Source organism: Carassius carassius, chromosome 42 (assembly GCF_963082965.1).
Source record: "Carassius carassius chromosome 42, fCarCar2.1, whole genome shotgun sequence".
In the NCBI taxonomy this organism is placed as follows: domain Eukaryota; kingdom Metazoa; phylum Chordata; class Actinopteri; order Cypriniformes; family Cyprinidae; genus Carassius; species Carassius carassius.
The window spans coordinates 25,697,494-25,712,493 of record NC_081796.1 but is presented as its reverse complement, the minus strand read 5'-3'; the positions used below and the strand labels follow the sequence as shown (position 1 = coordinate 25,712,493).

At 38.5% G+C, this 15,000-nt stretch overlaps 1 long non-coding RNA gene and 3 gene segments (V, D, J or C); 3 read left to right on the top strand and 1 right to left on the bottom strand.

The window, feature by feature from the left end:
• Positions 1–403: 403 nt before the first annotated feature.
• Positions 404–930, top strand: LOC132124396 (immunoglobulin kappa variable 4-1-like). The segment is given in 2 exon segments: positions 404–515; positions 605–930. Coding segments are annotated over 2 exon segments (375 nt in total).
• Positions 931–2,247: 1,317 nt separating this feature from the next.
• On the top strand, positions 2,248–3,060 carry LOC132124391 (immunoglobulin kappa variable 1-8-like). The segment is given in 2 exon segments: positions 2,248–2,351; positions 2,459–3,060. Coding segments are annotated over 2 exon segments (378 nt in total).
• Positions 3,061–13,179: 10,119 nt separating this feature from the next.
• LOC132124392 (immunoglobulin kappa variable 4-1-like) lies at positions 13,180–13,820 on the top strand. The segment is given in 2 exon segments: positions 13,180–13,318; positions 13,408–13,820. Coding segments are annotated over 2 exon segments (378 nt in total).
• A 638-nt stretch (positions 13,821–14,458) lies between these two features.
• The window catches only part of LOC132124402 (uncharacterized), a 2,116-nt gene continuing 1,574 nt past the window's right edge, over positions 14,459–15,000 (bottom strand). Inside the window, exon 2 of the long non-coding RNA XR_009426752.1 lies at positions 14,459–14,895. This is a non-coding gene — a long non-coding RNA (uncharacterized LOC132124402). The remainder of the gene's footprint in view (positions 14,896–15,000) is intronic.

The window sequence follows — 15,000 nt, the reverse complement described above, 5'->3', positions numbered from 1 at the left end:
TAATCTACTAAAGTTGATCTTAAATTCAATACCGCCAATCCCTGGGTCAAACGGGTTTTGAACACGTGTTAAAAAATGGCGTTCATTACAATGCACACCTTATACATTTTTATATCTATTAAAATAAATTGTAAATGATTTAGGTAAAAATCAGGCCCGTGTATCACTTTCAGGCACATTCCTTTGAAACTTTTTTGGATGTTGACGTTAATAACAAGTTTTAATGTCGGAAATAATTTCACACATCTCCAACACATCTAATATTCTCTCTGACTTTCCAGGTTGCAATCTAGAAACATACAATCAGTGACAGGATGAAATGAATGAGCAAACTTCATTTAGAAGCTCATTTAAATACAGGATCAGTTCATTTGCATATTGATCAGATGCTTCAGTGCTCTGAGAGTGTTTATAGTGCTGTGAGTTTAACACTTCATCACTGACACACACAACAATCTTCATCAACATGACCTTCATCATCATCTTCATCTGGACTCTCACAGCGTTTGCTCAAGGTTTGTGCAGCACAAGTTTGATATCAATTCATTTCTTCAAGTATATTGTCAAAGTTTTGAGTTGATTTTCTTCTTGTTGTGTGTTTCAGAGTGTAGAGGACAGATCAGCGTCACTCAGAGTCCCTCAACAGCAGCACAACCAGGAGAAACAGTGAAGATCAGCTGCAAAACCAGCAAGGATGTGTACAGATGGAGTGATGGGGATGAAGCTTTATTCTGGTACTTACAGAAACCTGGAGAAGCTCCTAAACTCCTGATTTATTATGTAAAAAAGCTTGAGTCAGGAACTCCATCTAGATTCAGTGGCAGTGGATCTAACAGTGATTTCACTCTGACCATCAGTGGAGTCCAGACTGAAGATGCTGGACATTATTACTGTCAGAGTTACCACAGTGGTGATGTGTTCACACAGTGATAAAGCGTCGTACAAAAACCTGTGTCAGTCAGAGTCACAGTGACTGAACTGATGCTGCAGCTGCTCAAACACTATCACTCACTACTGACACACAGAGACCAAACACAGAACTACACATGAGCTCACAACTGAGTCAGGAGTGTCCAGTGCTCAGAGTTCAGAATAAAAATAAAATGTGATGTTGTCCTTTATTGTCATCAACAAACATGATTTGATTCAAAGTGAATGTCAGTGAAACGACCCGCAGAGCAGCTGAATAAAAATGCCTGAGCACTTCACTAAGCATACTTAAAATACATCAAGAATCACACAGCATGTTAACTGAATGCTCAGACTTTAACTGCTAGTCAACAGTCTGACAGCTTTTAAAAGCTCATAATGACTGTTAAACCCACAGACGACAACATAAACAGCAAAATCCCCAGTGATAAAGAAGTACTGCTCAGTATTTATATGAGTCCACACTAAAAGTAACAGTGGAGCACTGTTGAAGATATTGTGATAATTAACTGATTAATAAAGTGATGATTGACTATTAGTCACAAACACTTGCTGTTAACAAACAGAATAACTGATATAAAAAAGAAACAGGTAAAAACACAGCATCTATAGCTGACTTCACAACACAGCAACAATCTCAACAGAGATGACAATCAACAAAAAGCTTCATGCTGCAATGCATGCTGGGTGCCATCATAGTACAAAACTCATCCATGACTAGAGCGGACAAATAAACACTGAGCAGTACTTTCAGCACTGATGATCTGTGGAGTGGCTCTTGGTGTTGGTTTCGGTCTGGTCTTGACTACACGTGTGTTAAAGAGGATCATGCTGATCTATTCTGTGAATGCTCCTCTGAACGAGACGCTTGAGGAGATCTTCTACACAAGCCATCATCAACCTGCAGCTTTCTCCTGCACACACACTGAAGCTAAGCAGGGTTGAGTCTGGTCAGTACTTGGATGGGAGACTTTCGGGGAAGAGGTGTTAGTGAGGCCAGCAGGTGGAGCTCATCCTGTGCTCAGAGTGGGTCCTAATGCCCCGGTATAGTGTTAATAAACTGTACTGTAAAAAGACACACCTGTAGTTAATATAAACCAGAGTCTTTCTCTGGAAGATAGAGATGTAACCCTGCTGTAAAATAGTCCCTACATCACATTGCACAACTTCCCCAATCCAGTTGATTTTCCTGTTCAATGAAAGAGATCATTAGACTAACTTCAAACTGTTCACTGCTGCAGTATTTGCATAGAGAGAGTGTTTTACATGAGTGACACACACTTCAGTGCTCTGCATGTGTTTATAACTCTGTCAAACATCAAACTTTATCAACAACTGTTTCTCACTAGAACTGAACCTGTAACCAACAAAAATGCCTTTCATCACCATATTGATCTGGACGCTGGCTGTAGTGTGTCGAGGTTTGTGTCTGTAAAGATTATACGTTGTTTACTTGCTATCTTCTGAGTGTTTTGAAGATATATGTTTGCAAAAGTGTTTGTGATTTCTAATCTTTCTCATTTGACAGAATCTTTTGGGCAGGTGACAGTGACTCAAACTCCCTCAGTGCTGCTCGCTCAGACTGGACAATCAGTCACTGTAACCTGTACATTTAACAGAGATCCAGACTGCTGTTATTACGGAAAACCTGCTCTCAGCTGGTACTTACAGAAACCTGGAGAAGCTCCTAAACTCCTGATTTATTATACAACCCGTCTCCAGTCAGGAACTCCATCTAGATTCAGTGGCAGTGGATCTAACAGTGATTTCACTCTGACCATCAGTGGAGTCCAGACTGAAGATGCTGCACATTATTACTGTCAGAGTTACCACAGTGGTGGTGTGTTCACACAGTGATAAAGCGTGGTACAAAAACCTGTGTCAGTCAGAGTCACAGTGACTGAACTGATGCTGCAGCTGCTCAAACACTATCACTCACTCAACAGAGCATATGTTTATAAATACTGAATGAAATATAAAGCACTAAATTTAGTTTTTAACACAATAAATACTTAAATCTACTTTATCTTTATTAAAGTTATCTACGATTTTATCTGTGAGGTTGGTAATGTTCATGTTCTTGTTTCATCATGAATCTGCAGGTGTTTTCATGGTTCACTGAGTGAAGTTTATTTATAAAATATTCCAATGAAAGAACTGAAACACAAATTACACAAAACGACTCAAAGACATAAATCTACAATGTACTGCATTTTAATAACATCATAACTGAGTAATAAAGCACACACACAGTCTGGTATGAAGCACACAAAGCCGAGCAGATGCAGATGCGAGCGACTGAAGCTGGATGTGGAGAATGAAGGAGTCGCTTATGTGCTGTTAGTCTCCATGTGAGACACGAGTGAGAAGAGCAGCAGATCTGAGCGCAGGCTGGCCGCTCCGTGTGGCCTCACATCAACTTCAATACTAGTCACACAACGCTGTCTAGAGTGAGCTGCAGGCGACTTGAGAACAACCTCATGTGACGACCCCAGACTGGATGAAGCTTCATCCACAGTGAAAGCCGATTCGGTGATCCACAGAGCAAAGTTGATGTATTTCCTCAGCTTTATTATATATTAATATCCAAACTATAGTGAAAACACTATTAATTAGCACAGTAACAAGATCGTCAGTTTAAGACATTAACTTGTAAGCACAAAACACAAGATACTTCTCTTTTCAATATGAATAAGGCTTTATTAGATAAATCTAAGACATATAAACTAACCTAACACATAAATGCATGCACTCACACATTCACACAAGTTGCAGGAAGATCAAAAGTTAGGGAAGAATGAGTTTAAGAGAAAGGAAATGTGGAATCCCAAGTTTACAGCAATACGTTAAATTGCATAGACATGAACAACCATCAATCACTTAATTAACCCTCGCATTGAGTTCCTCAATGAGGTTAAAATTATATTAGATAAGCCAGTACAGATGTCTGGAGGTACATTGCCTGTGTAAAGTTGTTGTTGAAAGGGGGTTTCCCGATGTCGCTGATTGGCTGGAAGTTCAGTAGTCGTCTTGGGAAGCCCGTGGTTGGGCCTTGGCTGAAGACGCGGAGTTGTGTGGCTGGTTGAAGTTGAACAGGCACTCGAGGTTTGACACGGCATTACAAAACTTAACTCAGAACACGAAACTCTCAAACGGAAAAGAAAAGAAGTAAAGTTTGATGAGACTAGGTGGTGTTTCTTCTCATCGTGGCTAAGTAGCAGCAGGCGTGCAGGCCGAAGCACGCTGGAACCGCGCTCAAAGAACAGTGATGTCTAAAAGCATGGCTAAAAGCTAAAGCTAGGAAGCAAAGCTACAAGCTAAAAGCATACTATAAGCTGGCATGACTGATAGCACAAGCTAAAAGCAAGCTAAACGCTAAAAAGCAAACAATAAAAGCAAACATGACTAATAGCAAAAGCTAAGAAGCATAGCTAAAAACTAAAAGCAAATTTTATGGTGTCCTGAGTATTTAAACTGGCCTGTTGGCCACACTTCAAATGTTGTCTTGACCAATCAGATATTGTCTTGGCTTGGGGGTATCATAAACCATATGTTATCTTATCAAGCACGTGATCCGAATTTTCCAGCTCTTGCAGGGTATAATTTTGGACATGATTCCTATAACAAGATTATGATACATTTGACAAATAACTGATGGTCAGAACTGTTTCAAGCTAACAGATTGGAACACATACATACGAAACATGAATATGAATCCTTAAGCTATCCAATAGTTATTAAAAGACATACACAATAAGTGATTATAAACATGAAAGTCAAATGTGTGGGTTACATATAAATGAATATGGAGTTAAGCGATTGATTGAAGCGGACTGATATTCATTTAGAAGTCTTTTTGAGTTCATTTTTGTCCATATATGTAGAAAAGACAGTTTCTGTGCCATTTTCTTGACATAAAAATTTCTGTGGAGACCAGAGGTTAAAAGGCCCACCTTTAGGAATTTCAGTCTGGTTCTGGTGGGGGAAGTCAATCCAATGGCTCTTGTGTAGTACTCTCATGGGTTTACACGTGATGTCGTGTCATTAACATCGTGAAGTCATTAACGCATCTTGTCTGTACTAAAGCGACCTGCACGCACTGCGATACAAGCCTCACATTTCGATCGGGACAGCTGACAGAACTGTCACTTGACTAATCAGGTAATTGTTGCATTGTCACAAAAATGTATAATTTGAACACCTTTTAAGTATTTTAAGTCATTTGGTACTCGCACGCTCCGAAGACTGTATTATGTGCCCTCACAGTCACATCCAAAGCTTGCGAGTATAATATACGAGTTATTTTTCATAGTTTTTTTTAAGCATCCAATTACAAACAATATGATGTCTGATGGGTTTTGACAAATAATACAGTTTCATGGCACACTCTACTAAAATACAGGGGGAAAGAAAGAAAAGGCAGAAAAATCAATAATTAAACAACACTGCTTGTGTTGTATCAGACACGTGCAATTAACATAAGGCTATATAAAAACAAGCTCACATGGAATTAACAAGGTCTTTGGCCGGCAAATTAAGAGTTTTGTGTTTTGTCTGCATCTGAGGCAAATGCAGCGCATTAAATGCCATCATCACCTTTTACAGGTTAGGGTATAACGTTTATTGTTGCTATGGGCGCTTAGTTTTTTTCTTGTTGTTTAATACACTTAGCCAAAATCTCATGATATAAACTATTAAGCACTTAAGCACAGCAGGATATTTAAAACGTACAAAAGTATTTTGGCTAGATGGCAAAAAACCTACTTCTCCAGTCTTCAAGCACACACAAAACAATAGCCTTAACAGACATAGTGTTTGAGTAAAGAAAATGTTGTACTATTCAAACAGTTATTTGTCTACCTTTGCTTTGCGGATAAGCGTAGATCTGTGTCCTCCAGCTGTGCGCGCATGTCAATCTGAGTGAAGAAGTGTAAAGTGACGAGGTTTCGCAAGAGCTTGAGGATCCAATGGCATTACAAAGTTTTACAAGCTCCTTTTAAATACTTATTATTGGTTAAATATTTCGAAAACCCTGTGATTTAAAATAATAATAACCAATTATAATAGAGATATTAATTTTGCATAATTTTCACTGCACATATCTGGCTATTCTCTGTCTGCCATATGGAAACGCCGCCCCTGGAGGAGGGGGATCCACCAAAATGAGGTGTCGGATCGGATTTCGGATCCGGCTTGTTCCGGCACAAATTAAGCCCTGACTGAGGGTACTGCTGCAGAATCTGCAGAGGTGTCAGTAGTATACGCCTGTAAATCTTTGACCTGTCCTGTCACGGTTATGGAGGCCATCCATGAACTCTCGTCCTGTTCTGTAACGTCTATGAGGCCGTCTTTGAACTCTTATCCTGTCCTGTCATGGCTATGGAGGCCATCTATGAAACTTCATCCTGCCCTGTCATGAAAGCCATCTGTGAACTCTCGTTCTGTCCTGTTATGGCTATGGAGGCCATCTATGAACTCTCTGTAACAGCTTAAGTCATTTGTCGATTAATGCGTATTAGAGATGCGAACCGTTTAAAACGATTCAGTTCGATTTGGTGAACTGAATGATTCGTTCGCGAACCGGATATCCAGACTGATTTGTTTTGAACTCTCTCTCACAACCAGCCTGATCTCACAATCAAAACGTACATATTTAGACATAAATTAAAACTGTCCAATACGTATGTGCCTTTACGTATTTACAGTGTCATTTACGTATTATCTGGACGTAATTACAGGTTCGATACGTATCGAAATTTACGTAAAAACAACCTCAAATACGTACAGATAGAACATGTTCTCTGACCAGTCAGTTATCCATAGAAATTTGCTCATGAAGCTGCTTTTCAATGCGTGTCGGATTAATTTTTTTAATATTTATGTGTATTTTCCCTTTTTATAATTTTTTTTTAATAAATGTAAGATCCCTATACCTCACCCAAACCTAAACCTACCCATTTTATACAGAATGTTAAAAGAATAAAACATAATAAAACACAATTTTAGTAAAAATATAACATTAAAACGTTATTTTGAGCCACTAACGTTAATCTTACACCTACCCCTAAACCTACCCATAACCATTTCTTTAAACTACATAACGTTATTGTTATAAATAAACAAATAACAGACAAACAAACATAATGTTAATCATTTATTTTTTGCGAAAAAATATCAAAAGTGGTACCAAAAGTAGTTCAAATGATAATGAGTTCCAGTCGCAGTCCTCTCTGGAGGTAATAGTTTTTATAGGGTTCAGAGCAGAATTTAATTTATTAATCTGTGAAATTATGAATCTGTCTTCTCTCCGTGAAGGCGCACTGGCGCAGTAGCAGTACTGATTTCAAATGTCAATCAACTGAAACACGACATGTCGCAATCTGTGACGAATTATGTGAGAACCAATGAGAGTTCGATATTAGTGCCGTAAACCATGTCGTAACGTTCCTGTGGCGCACTGGCGCTATTTTCAAATTCGAATCATGAGGAGCGCGGGCTTTGACTGTGACGGACGCTGTTGCTGAGAATGAAGATGAAGATCGATTGATATGGATATGTTCCTTGCAAACATCTGGATTCTAAAGATATGGAGTACAGCAAACAAATAAAATGGATGTTATTTGTAATTTTATGCTGTGCTTTTGTGTATCTATGGTTTGCAGCATGCACAGAAATGTTATTTCCTATTAAGTAGATGAGTAAACTGCTTTCAATAAATTCAATAAAAACATTTATTGATATGACAAGTAAATACAACAGATTTAAATCATTAAAGCCACGATTTTAATATTAATACATGGGAATTCATATAAATTCACACTTTACGTTAGATTATTTACGTTTTTTTAGCTGCTACGTTTTACTCAAGCGGCAACATTCTGATCTGAAAAATGAAGCCTACCCGGAAGTGCGAAATACTGCAATACATCGAAAATCCGCCAGGGGAAGGTCCCAAAAGGGAGCAAATGTCCATAGCCCCCATGTTAAAATGTCCGTTTTCACAGCATAAATTCATGTTTTTACAAGTTGGTCCCATGGACTTTTATTGTATTTTTCGATAGCTTCCGAGTGCCTGACAACTGTGAGGGGGGTGATTTTTTTTCTAACTCGTTAGTTTAGATCGTATTTAGATATAAAATATATGACAATAAGGGTGTGGTTAACTTTGAGTGACAGCTTGATTGACAGCTGACAAGGCAGCGCCACGGAGAATGACAACAAGAAGCGCCATTTTTTAATACAGTTGACATATAATACTACTGTTTCTGTATCATGAAATGTGGTTTTAAGAGGTTTTCAGGCGAGAATGTAGTTGTTTAAAGCTCAAATCTGTGGTTTATTTAAAGATTTATGAAAATTATATCCAGTTGATCCAGCGATGACCGGGCGCTCGGCGTTCATGTACCCCGCCTGAAGCAGTCTTTCCTCGGCTAGACCTTCTAAAGTTTGCCGCCAATGCCGCGGACTCTGGCGTCTCTGTAGTGGTTAAACATGAGATATAATTCATCTTGTGTATATCTAATGGGCGATTTTTGGTCTCGTAAATCTATAATTTTTTCCCTGGGCAATCGTTTTGGCTGAGGGGAAGTTTCATAACTTTATAAGCTATTTAACTTTACCGATGTATGGTTAGACTAGAGCGCTGACTTTGTATGTTCAACTGAATTGTTTGCTTTATTTGTATAGCTTCTTATACCTTTTACTTATACTTTTATAATGGCTAATATTGATAAAACTGAAATTTAACAAAAAGAGACTGGGTTGAGTTTTGTCATTTTAAATTTTAATACAACGAAGATGATCTGTAATGTTGTTTACTGCGAAATCTGTTGTTTAGTACAAATGCACATATTGCCTGGACCATAAAATGTTTAATATTTTTATATTATATTTAAAATTAAAAGAGGCAGGTTTGTGTTTTATATTTAGTTTTTTCATAAATAGGCAAACGTTATGTGTAGTTGAATATAATCAATATGCGTTGCCTGAACCACATTTGTGTGGCTATAATGTTTAAGATTTCTTTTAATGAAAACGAAAATAGTATGGTGTTTTATAACATATTTCGTTGCCTAAAATATACACAGAGATAACCGAATTTGCAGAGCGAGCTGAGTGAAGCGCGCTGCGTCAGAAGGTGGGCGGGGTTAGGATTTCCCAAGATTTTCCAAGATGGCGCAGCCCATACCCCCCATAAACGGCTTCAAACCCGTTCTTCAGAAAGTCTATGGGTGACGTCACAGACGCTTTGTCCATATTTTTTACAGTCTATGGTTTTACTGCTATAAATACGTCTAAGTTGTATGTTTTTATGTGCATGAAAACGTAAGTAAATGTACGTGTGGTAGAACCACATTTAACGTAAAAATACACACGTATTCTCATGAGATCACGTTGGATTTGTTTTGAACTCTCTCACAACAGACACGGAAGAGAAGACAATGCTGAATAAAGTCGTCGTTTTTGCTATTTTTGGACCAAAATATATTTTCGATGCTTCAAAAAATTCTAACTGACCCTCTGATGTCACATGGACTACTTTGATGATGTTTTTCTTCCCTTTCTGGACATGGACAGTAGACCGTACACACAGTTTCAATGGAGGGACTGAGAGCTCTCGGACTAAATCTAAAATATCTTAAACTGTGTTCTGAAGATAAACGGAGGTCTTACGGGTTTGAAACAACATCAGGGTAAGTTATTAATTACATAAATTTGCTATCTGGGTGAACTAACCCTATAATATAAAAGTTATCATTATATATATATGCTATATATAAAGTTGGTCTTGCAGACTTATTAATTCAAATGAATGATCTAATAGTATTTATAAAAGTTTAGCTATTACAAGATCAAATTTTATGAGAATTATTCATTTTTACTCTGTTCTCATTTCAGTAACTGTATTTTGTGTCTGTTAATGAGTGACTGTCTTCAGGTAAATGATGTGAGTGTGTTTGCATATTGATCAGATGCTTCAGTGCTCTGAGAGTGTTTATAGTGCTGTGAGTTTAACACTTCATCACTGACACACACAACAATCTTCATCAACATGACCTTCATCATCATCTTCATCTGGACTCTCACAGCGTTTGCTCAAGGTTTGTGCAGCACAAGTTTGATATCAATTAATTTCTTCAAGTATATTGTCAAAGTTTTAAATTGATTTTCTTCTTGTTGTGTGTTTCAGAGTGTAGAGGACAGATCAGCGTCACTCAGAGTCCCTCAACAACAGCAGCTCAACCAGGAGAAACAGTGAAGATCAGCTGCAAAACCAGCACAGATGTGACCAGATTGCTTAATCAGTATTATAGTTTATCCTGGTACTTACAGAAACCTGGAGAAGCTCCTAAACTCCTGATTTATGCTGCAAACACTCTTGAGTCAGGAACTCCATCTAGATTCAGTGGCAGTGGATCTAACAGTGATTTCACTCTGACCATCAGTGGAGTCCAGACTGAAGATGCTGGACATTATTACTGTCAGAGTTACCACAGTGGTAATGTGTTCACACAGTGATAAAGCGTCGTACAAAAACCTGTGTCAGTCAGAGTCACAGTGACTGAACTGATGCTGCAGCTGCTCAAAGGAGGATCTGAAACTCTGTTGTTTTTGCTCTTTCTCCTCATATTCTGACTCTATGTAGGGAGAAGAGAAATGCTGGAAACTGGACTGATTGAATCTGCACAGCTTCGAGGTTTTGATTTGATTCATTGTGCTCTTATAGATCCATCACATGATGGAGACTGAAGCTCAACATCTGTCTCACAAACACATGCAGCTGTTTTCAGTCACACAGAAACAGCTGCTATAATGAATGATGAATGACAAAACTCTAGGATACTTAAATTCAGCACAGAAACTCAGTTCAGTAACATATTTCAAATCAGCAATATAATCTGACATGAATGATATGTAAACCTTGTTTCACAGTTCTTCAAACTGTCTCTTTCAGGTCGGTTCAGCAAATGCTTCACATAAAGATCAGACAGTGTCTCTGCTGATTTATGATCCTAAAACCCTCATATTGTGTGTCAGAGTTTCTCCATCGACTGTAAAAAAAAAAAAAATCCACATACTGTATGTATGTTTATGTATAACACTTTTGGACATACTGTATATGTCAATTTACATGCATATCCATTATAAAAACGTATATATATAGATAGATAGATCGATAAATAGACAGATAGATAGATAGATAGATAGATAGATAGATAGATAGATAGATAGATAGATAGATATTTTGTCTATATGTTGTTTTAATAAAATTGCATATATTTACATACAGTTATCACAGATAGATATCACATAGATATTATTAACTTATAGACATATAGAGCTTATTAAGTTATATCTTCATCTATCCAGAGAATATATATATGTGGAAATTCTGCATCACCTTATGGGTAACATATGGAAATATCACTTTTAATATAGAGCAATATACATCATATTATATTTCCATATGGGTATTAAAAGAGATCTTTAGGAGATCACATACCAACCACTCTCCTCTGAACATCGACGGCTCCTCTCTGGAGATCATAAAGAGCACCAAATTCCTTGGTGTTCATCTGACGGAGAACCTCACCTGGTCTCTCAACACCAGCTCCATAGCAAAGAAAGCTCAGCAGCGTCTTTACTTTTTATGCAGACCGAAGAATGCAAATCTCCCATCGTCAACACATTTAAAGAAGGACTGTGGAGAGTAATCTGAGCAACCGGCATCATTACCTGGTTTGGGAATTGAACCATCACAGATCACAAGATCCTGCAGTGGATCGTAGAGACAGCTGAAAAGATAATTGGAGTCTCTCCCCTCTATCACAGACATTTACACCACTCACTGCATTCGAAAAGCCAGTACGATTGCTAGCGACCCCACACACCCCTCACACCAGCTCTTCACCCTTCTGCCATCCGGAAGAAGGTATAGAAGCATTCGGACCATCACAGTCAGATTGCAGGACAGTTTCTTCCCTCGAGTCATCAGACTCCTCAACTCCATGTCAACTGACCTGAAAAATACACTCACACATAAACATCTCATAAATACCTGAATTACAAACACTTGAAACACAACTGCATACTTTGCACGTCCACACATTTGCATAAAATCTACCTCAAATATCGTGCCTTATCTATTAATATTGTCACCTGTTCTATGTATATATATATATATATTGTAATGTCCCAGGCTGTTGCACTGCTCATTCAGGCATGCACATACGCACTTTATGTAGTCTCTACTTTGTTTTATGGTCAACTTTTTACTTTTTTTTTTTACTTTTTTTCCCAGTTTTAGTATTATGTTAGATTATTTAATAATGTTTAATTATGTATAGTCTTTTGCTCAGTACAATGTGAGTTTTGTAGTTAAGTTGAGTTAATGTTGTCCTGGAGAAACGCTGTTCCGTTTCACTATATACAAGCTGTATAGAGCTGAAATGATAACAAAGCTTCTCTGACTCTGATATTTTTTGTCTTTTGAAAGAAAGCAGAAATGTTTCTTGAGCAGTAAATCAGCATATTGGAATGATTTCTGAAGATCATGTGACACTGAAGACTGGAGGAATGATGCTGAAACCTCAAAAAATGTCTCTGGACCTGAATGATTTTAATTTGTTCTTTTTAGTCGTGTCAACCTTCATCATTAAAATCAGAACAAAAGTACAAAGCAAGAGGCATAAAAGGCAAAACTTTTGGATTTTTAAAAATAGATATTTAGATCTATTTATTTAAACATTGGTTGGAATTGGTTGTAAATTTTATGCATTTTTTTTAAGTTCACACTAATTGATAAACCATGATTTGAGCATGAAAATGTTCACATGTGAGTCAGTCAGTAAGAGTGTGTCTCAATCAGCTCCTTAGTTCACTAGTCAGTGCACTACTCAGGGATGACATCACGCTCATGCTCAAAACATTCCCACAATGCACCATAAAACCCAGTATGCATCGCTGCTGTCTATAGTGATGTTTCTTAAGATCCCTCAAACCAACTGAGCTGAAAAACATGTTTAATTCATGTACAAAAACCTTCAATAATCAAAATGTTTAAAGCCATTGATAAATCCATAATAATATTCCAATCCTGTAATAAACTGACAGATGATAACCAGTCAAAATAATTGCAAAAAACAAAGATGAAACAGTGTGATGTGCAGATACAATGCTTGACAGGATGAAATGAATGAGCAAACTTCATTTAGAAGCTCATTTAAATACAGGATCGGTTCATTTGCATATTGATCAGATGCTTCAGTGCTCTGAGAGTGTTTATAGTGCTGTGAGTTTAACACTTCATCACTGACACACACAACAATCTTCATCAACATGACCTTCATCATCATCTTCATCTGGACTCTCACAGCGTTTGCTCAAGGTTTGTGCAGCACAAGTTTGATATCAATTCATTTCTTCAAGTATATTGTCAAAGTTTTGAGTTGATTTTCTTCTTGTTGTGTGTTTCAGAGTGTAGAGGACAGATCAGCGTCACTCAGAGTCCCTCAACAGCAGCAGCTCAACCAGGAGAAACAGTGAAGATCAGCTGCAAAACCAGCACTGATGTGTACAGATGGAGTGATGGAGATGAAGGTTTATTCTGGTACTTACAGAAACCTGGAGAAGCTCCTAAACTCCTGATTCGTTATGTAAAAAAGCTTGAGTCAGGAAGTCCATCTAGATTCAGTGGCAGTGGATCTAACAGTGATTTCACTCTGACCATCAGTGGAGTCCAGACTGAAGATGCTGGACATTATTACTGTCAGAGTTACCACAGTGGTGGTGTGTTCACACAGTGATAAAGCGTGGTACAAAAACCTGTGTCAGTCAGAGTCACAGTGACTGAACTGATGCTGCAGCTGCTCAAACACTATCACTCACTACTGACACACAGAGACCAAACACAGAACTACACATGAGCTCACAACTGAGTCAGGAGTCAAATCAGCTCTATCAGACTGTGATCTGTCCTGTGACAGATGGTTTGACTCAACTACAATAAGCGAAATTACAGTGTTCAAACTGATATATACAAAAAGTAACCATATTTCTCAGGTCCAGTGTAGTTTTTGTTTTTTTCTTAGATTATAAATTATATTACTCACATATTTAATCATATAGTAAAGTCATTATTTATCACCAGCAATGAAAAAGATGATCTTGAACAGTTTCTCAAGTAGCTTATTCATCTCAAGCTGATGATGAATTTCTTACTCATAACTCATTTCTGATGAGCAGAAGTGAAACTGTTCCAGTTCAGAGCGTTTAACCGATCAAACAGAGAAACTGTGAGTTTGAGCTGAAAATCAGATTTGCATTGACAGCTTTAGTGATTCTGATGATCTCAGAATAGAGCAGCTCCGTCTCCAGAGACCATGTTCAAACCCCAAGAGCTTCAGTTCACATTTACTGCTAAACACAGCTGTTCTCAACTATTACAATCCATCAACAGCAGCTGAAACTTTAGTGAAGGACTCTGAAGGAAGGACACACTGATCAATGATGCAGTCGGACACAAATGTAAGGCGTTCAGAAGCTTTATTGAATGAACAGCAATGGCAGCACATTGAAAGACTGCTTGAGTATTGAGCTGTAAATCAGGAGACTGCTGTGAATCCTGCTGCTCTTCACTGGAGAAACATCAGCACTCGGAGCTCTTGAGGAACGAGTTCTCCTGAGCAGCTCCGTCATGTGTTACTCTGCAGACGAAGCGCTCGCCGGCTTCCCAGCGTGCTTTGCTGAGGCTCAGGACGCTGCTGCGGCTGTAGCGTCCGTCCCGCTCGCTCTCTGCGCTGGTCTGAACCCCCTCGGTGACCTCTGACCCGTCCAGCGTCCAGCTCACCTGCGCCCCCTGTGGAGAGTAAGAGCTGAGCAGACAGAGCAGTGCGGCTGAGTCTCCAGAGATCTGCAGAGAAGAGGGAGGCAGCAGAGACACGGAGGGCTTCACTGCGGGACCAGCTGCAACACACACATAGAGACACACACAGACACACACACACAACACACACACACACACACACACACACACACGCGCACACACACACACACACAGTTATTCACATC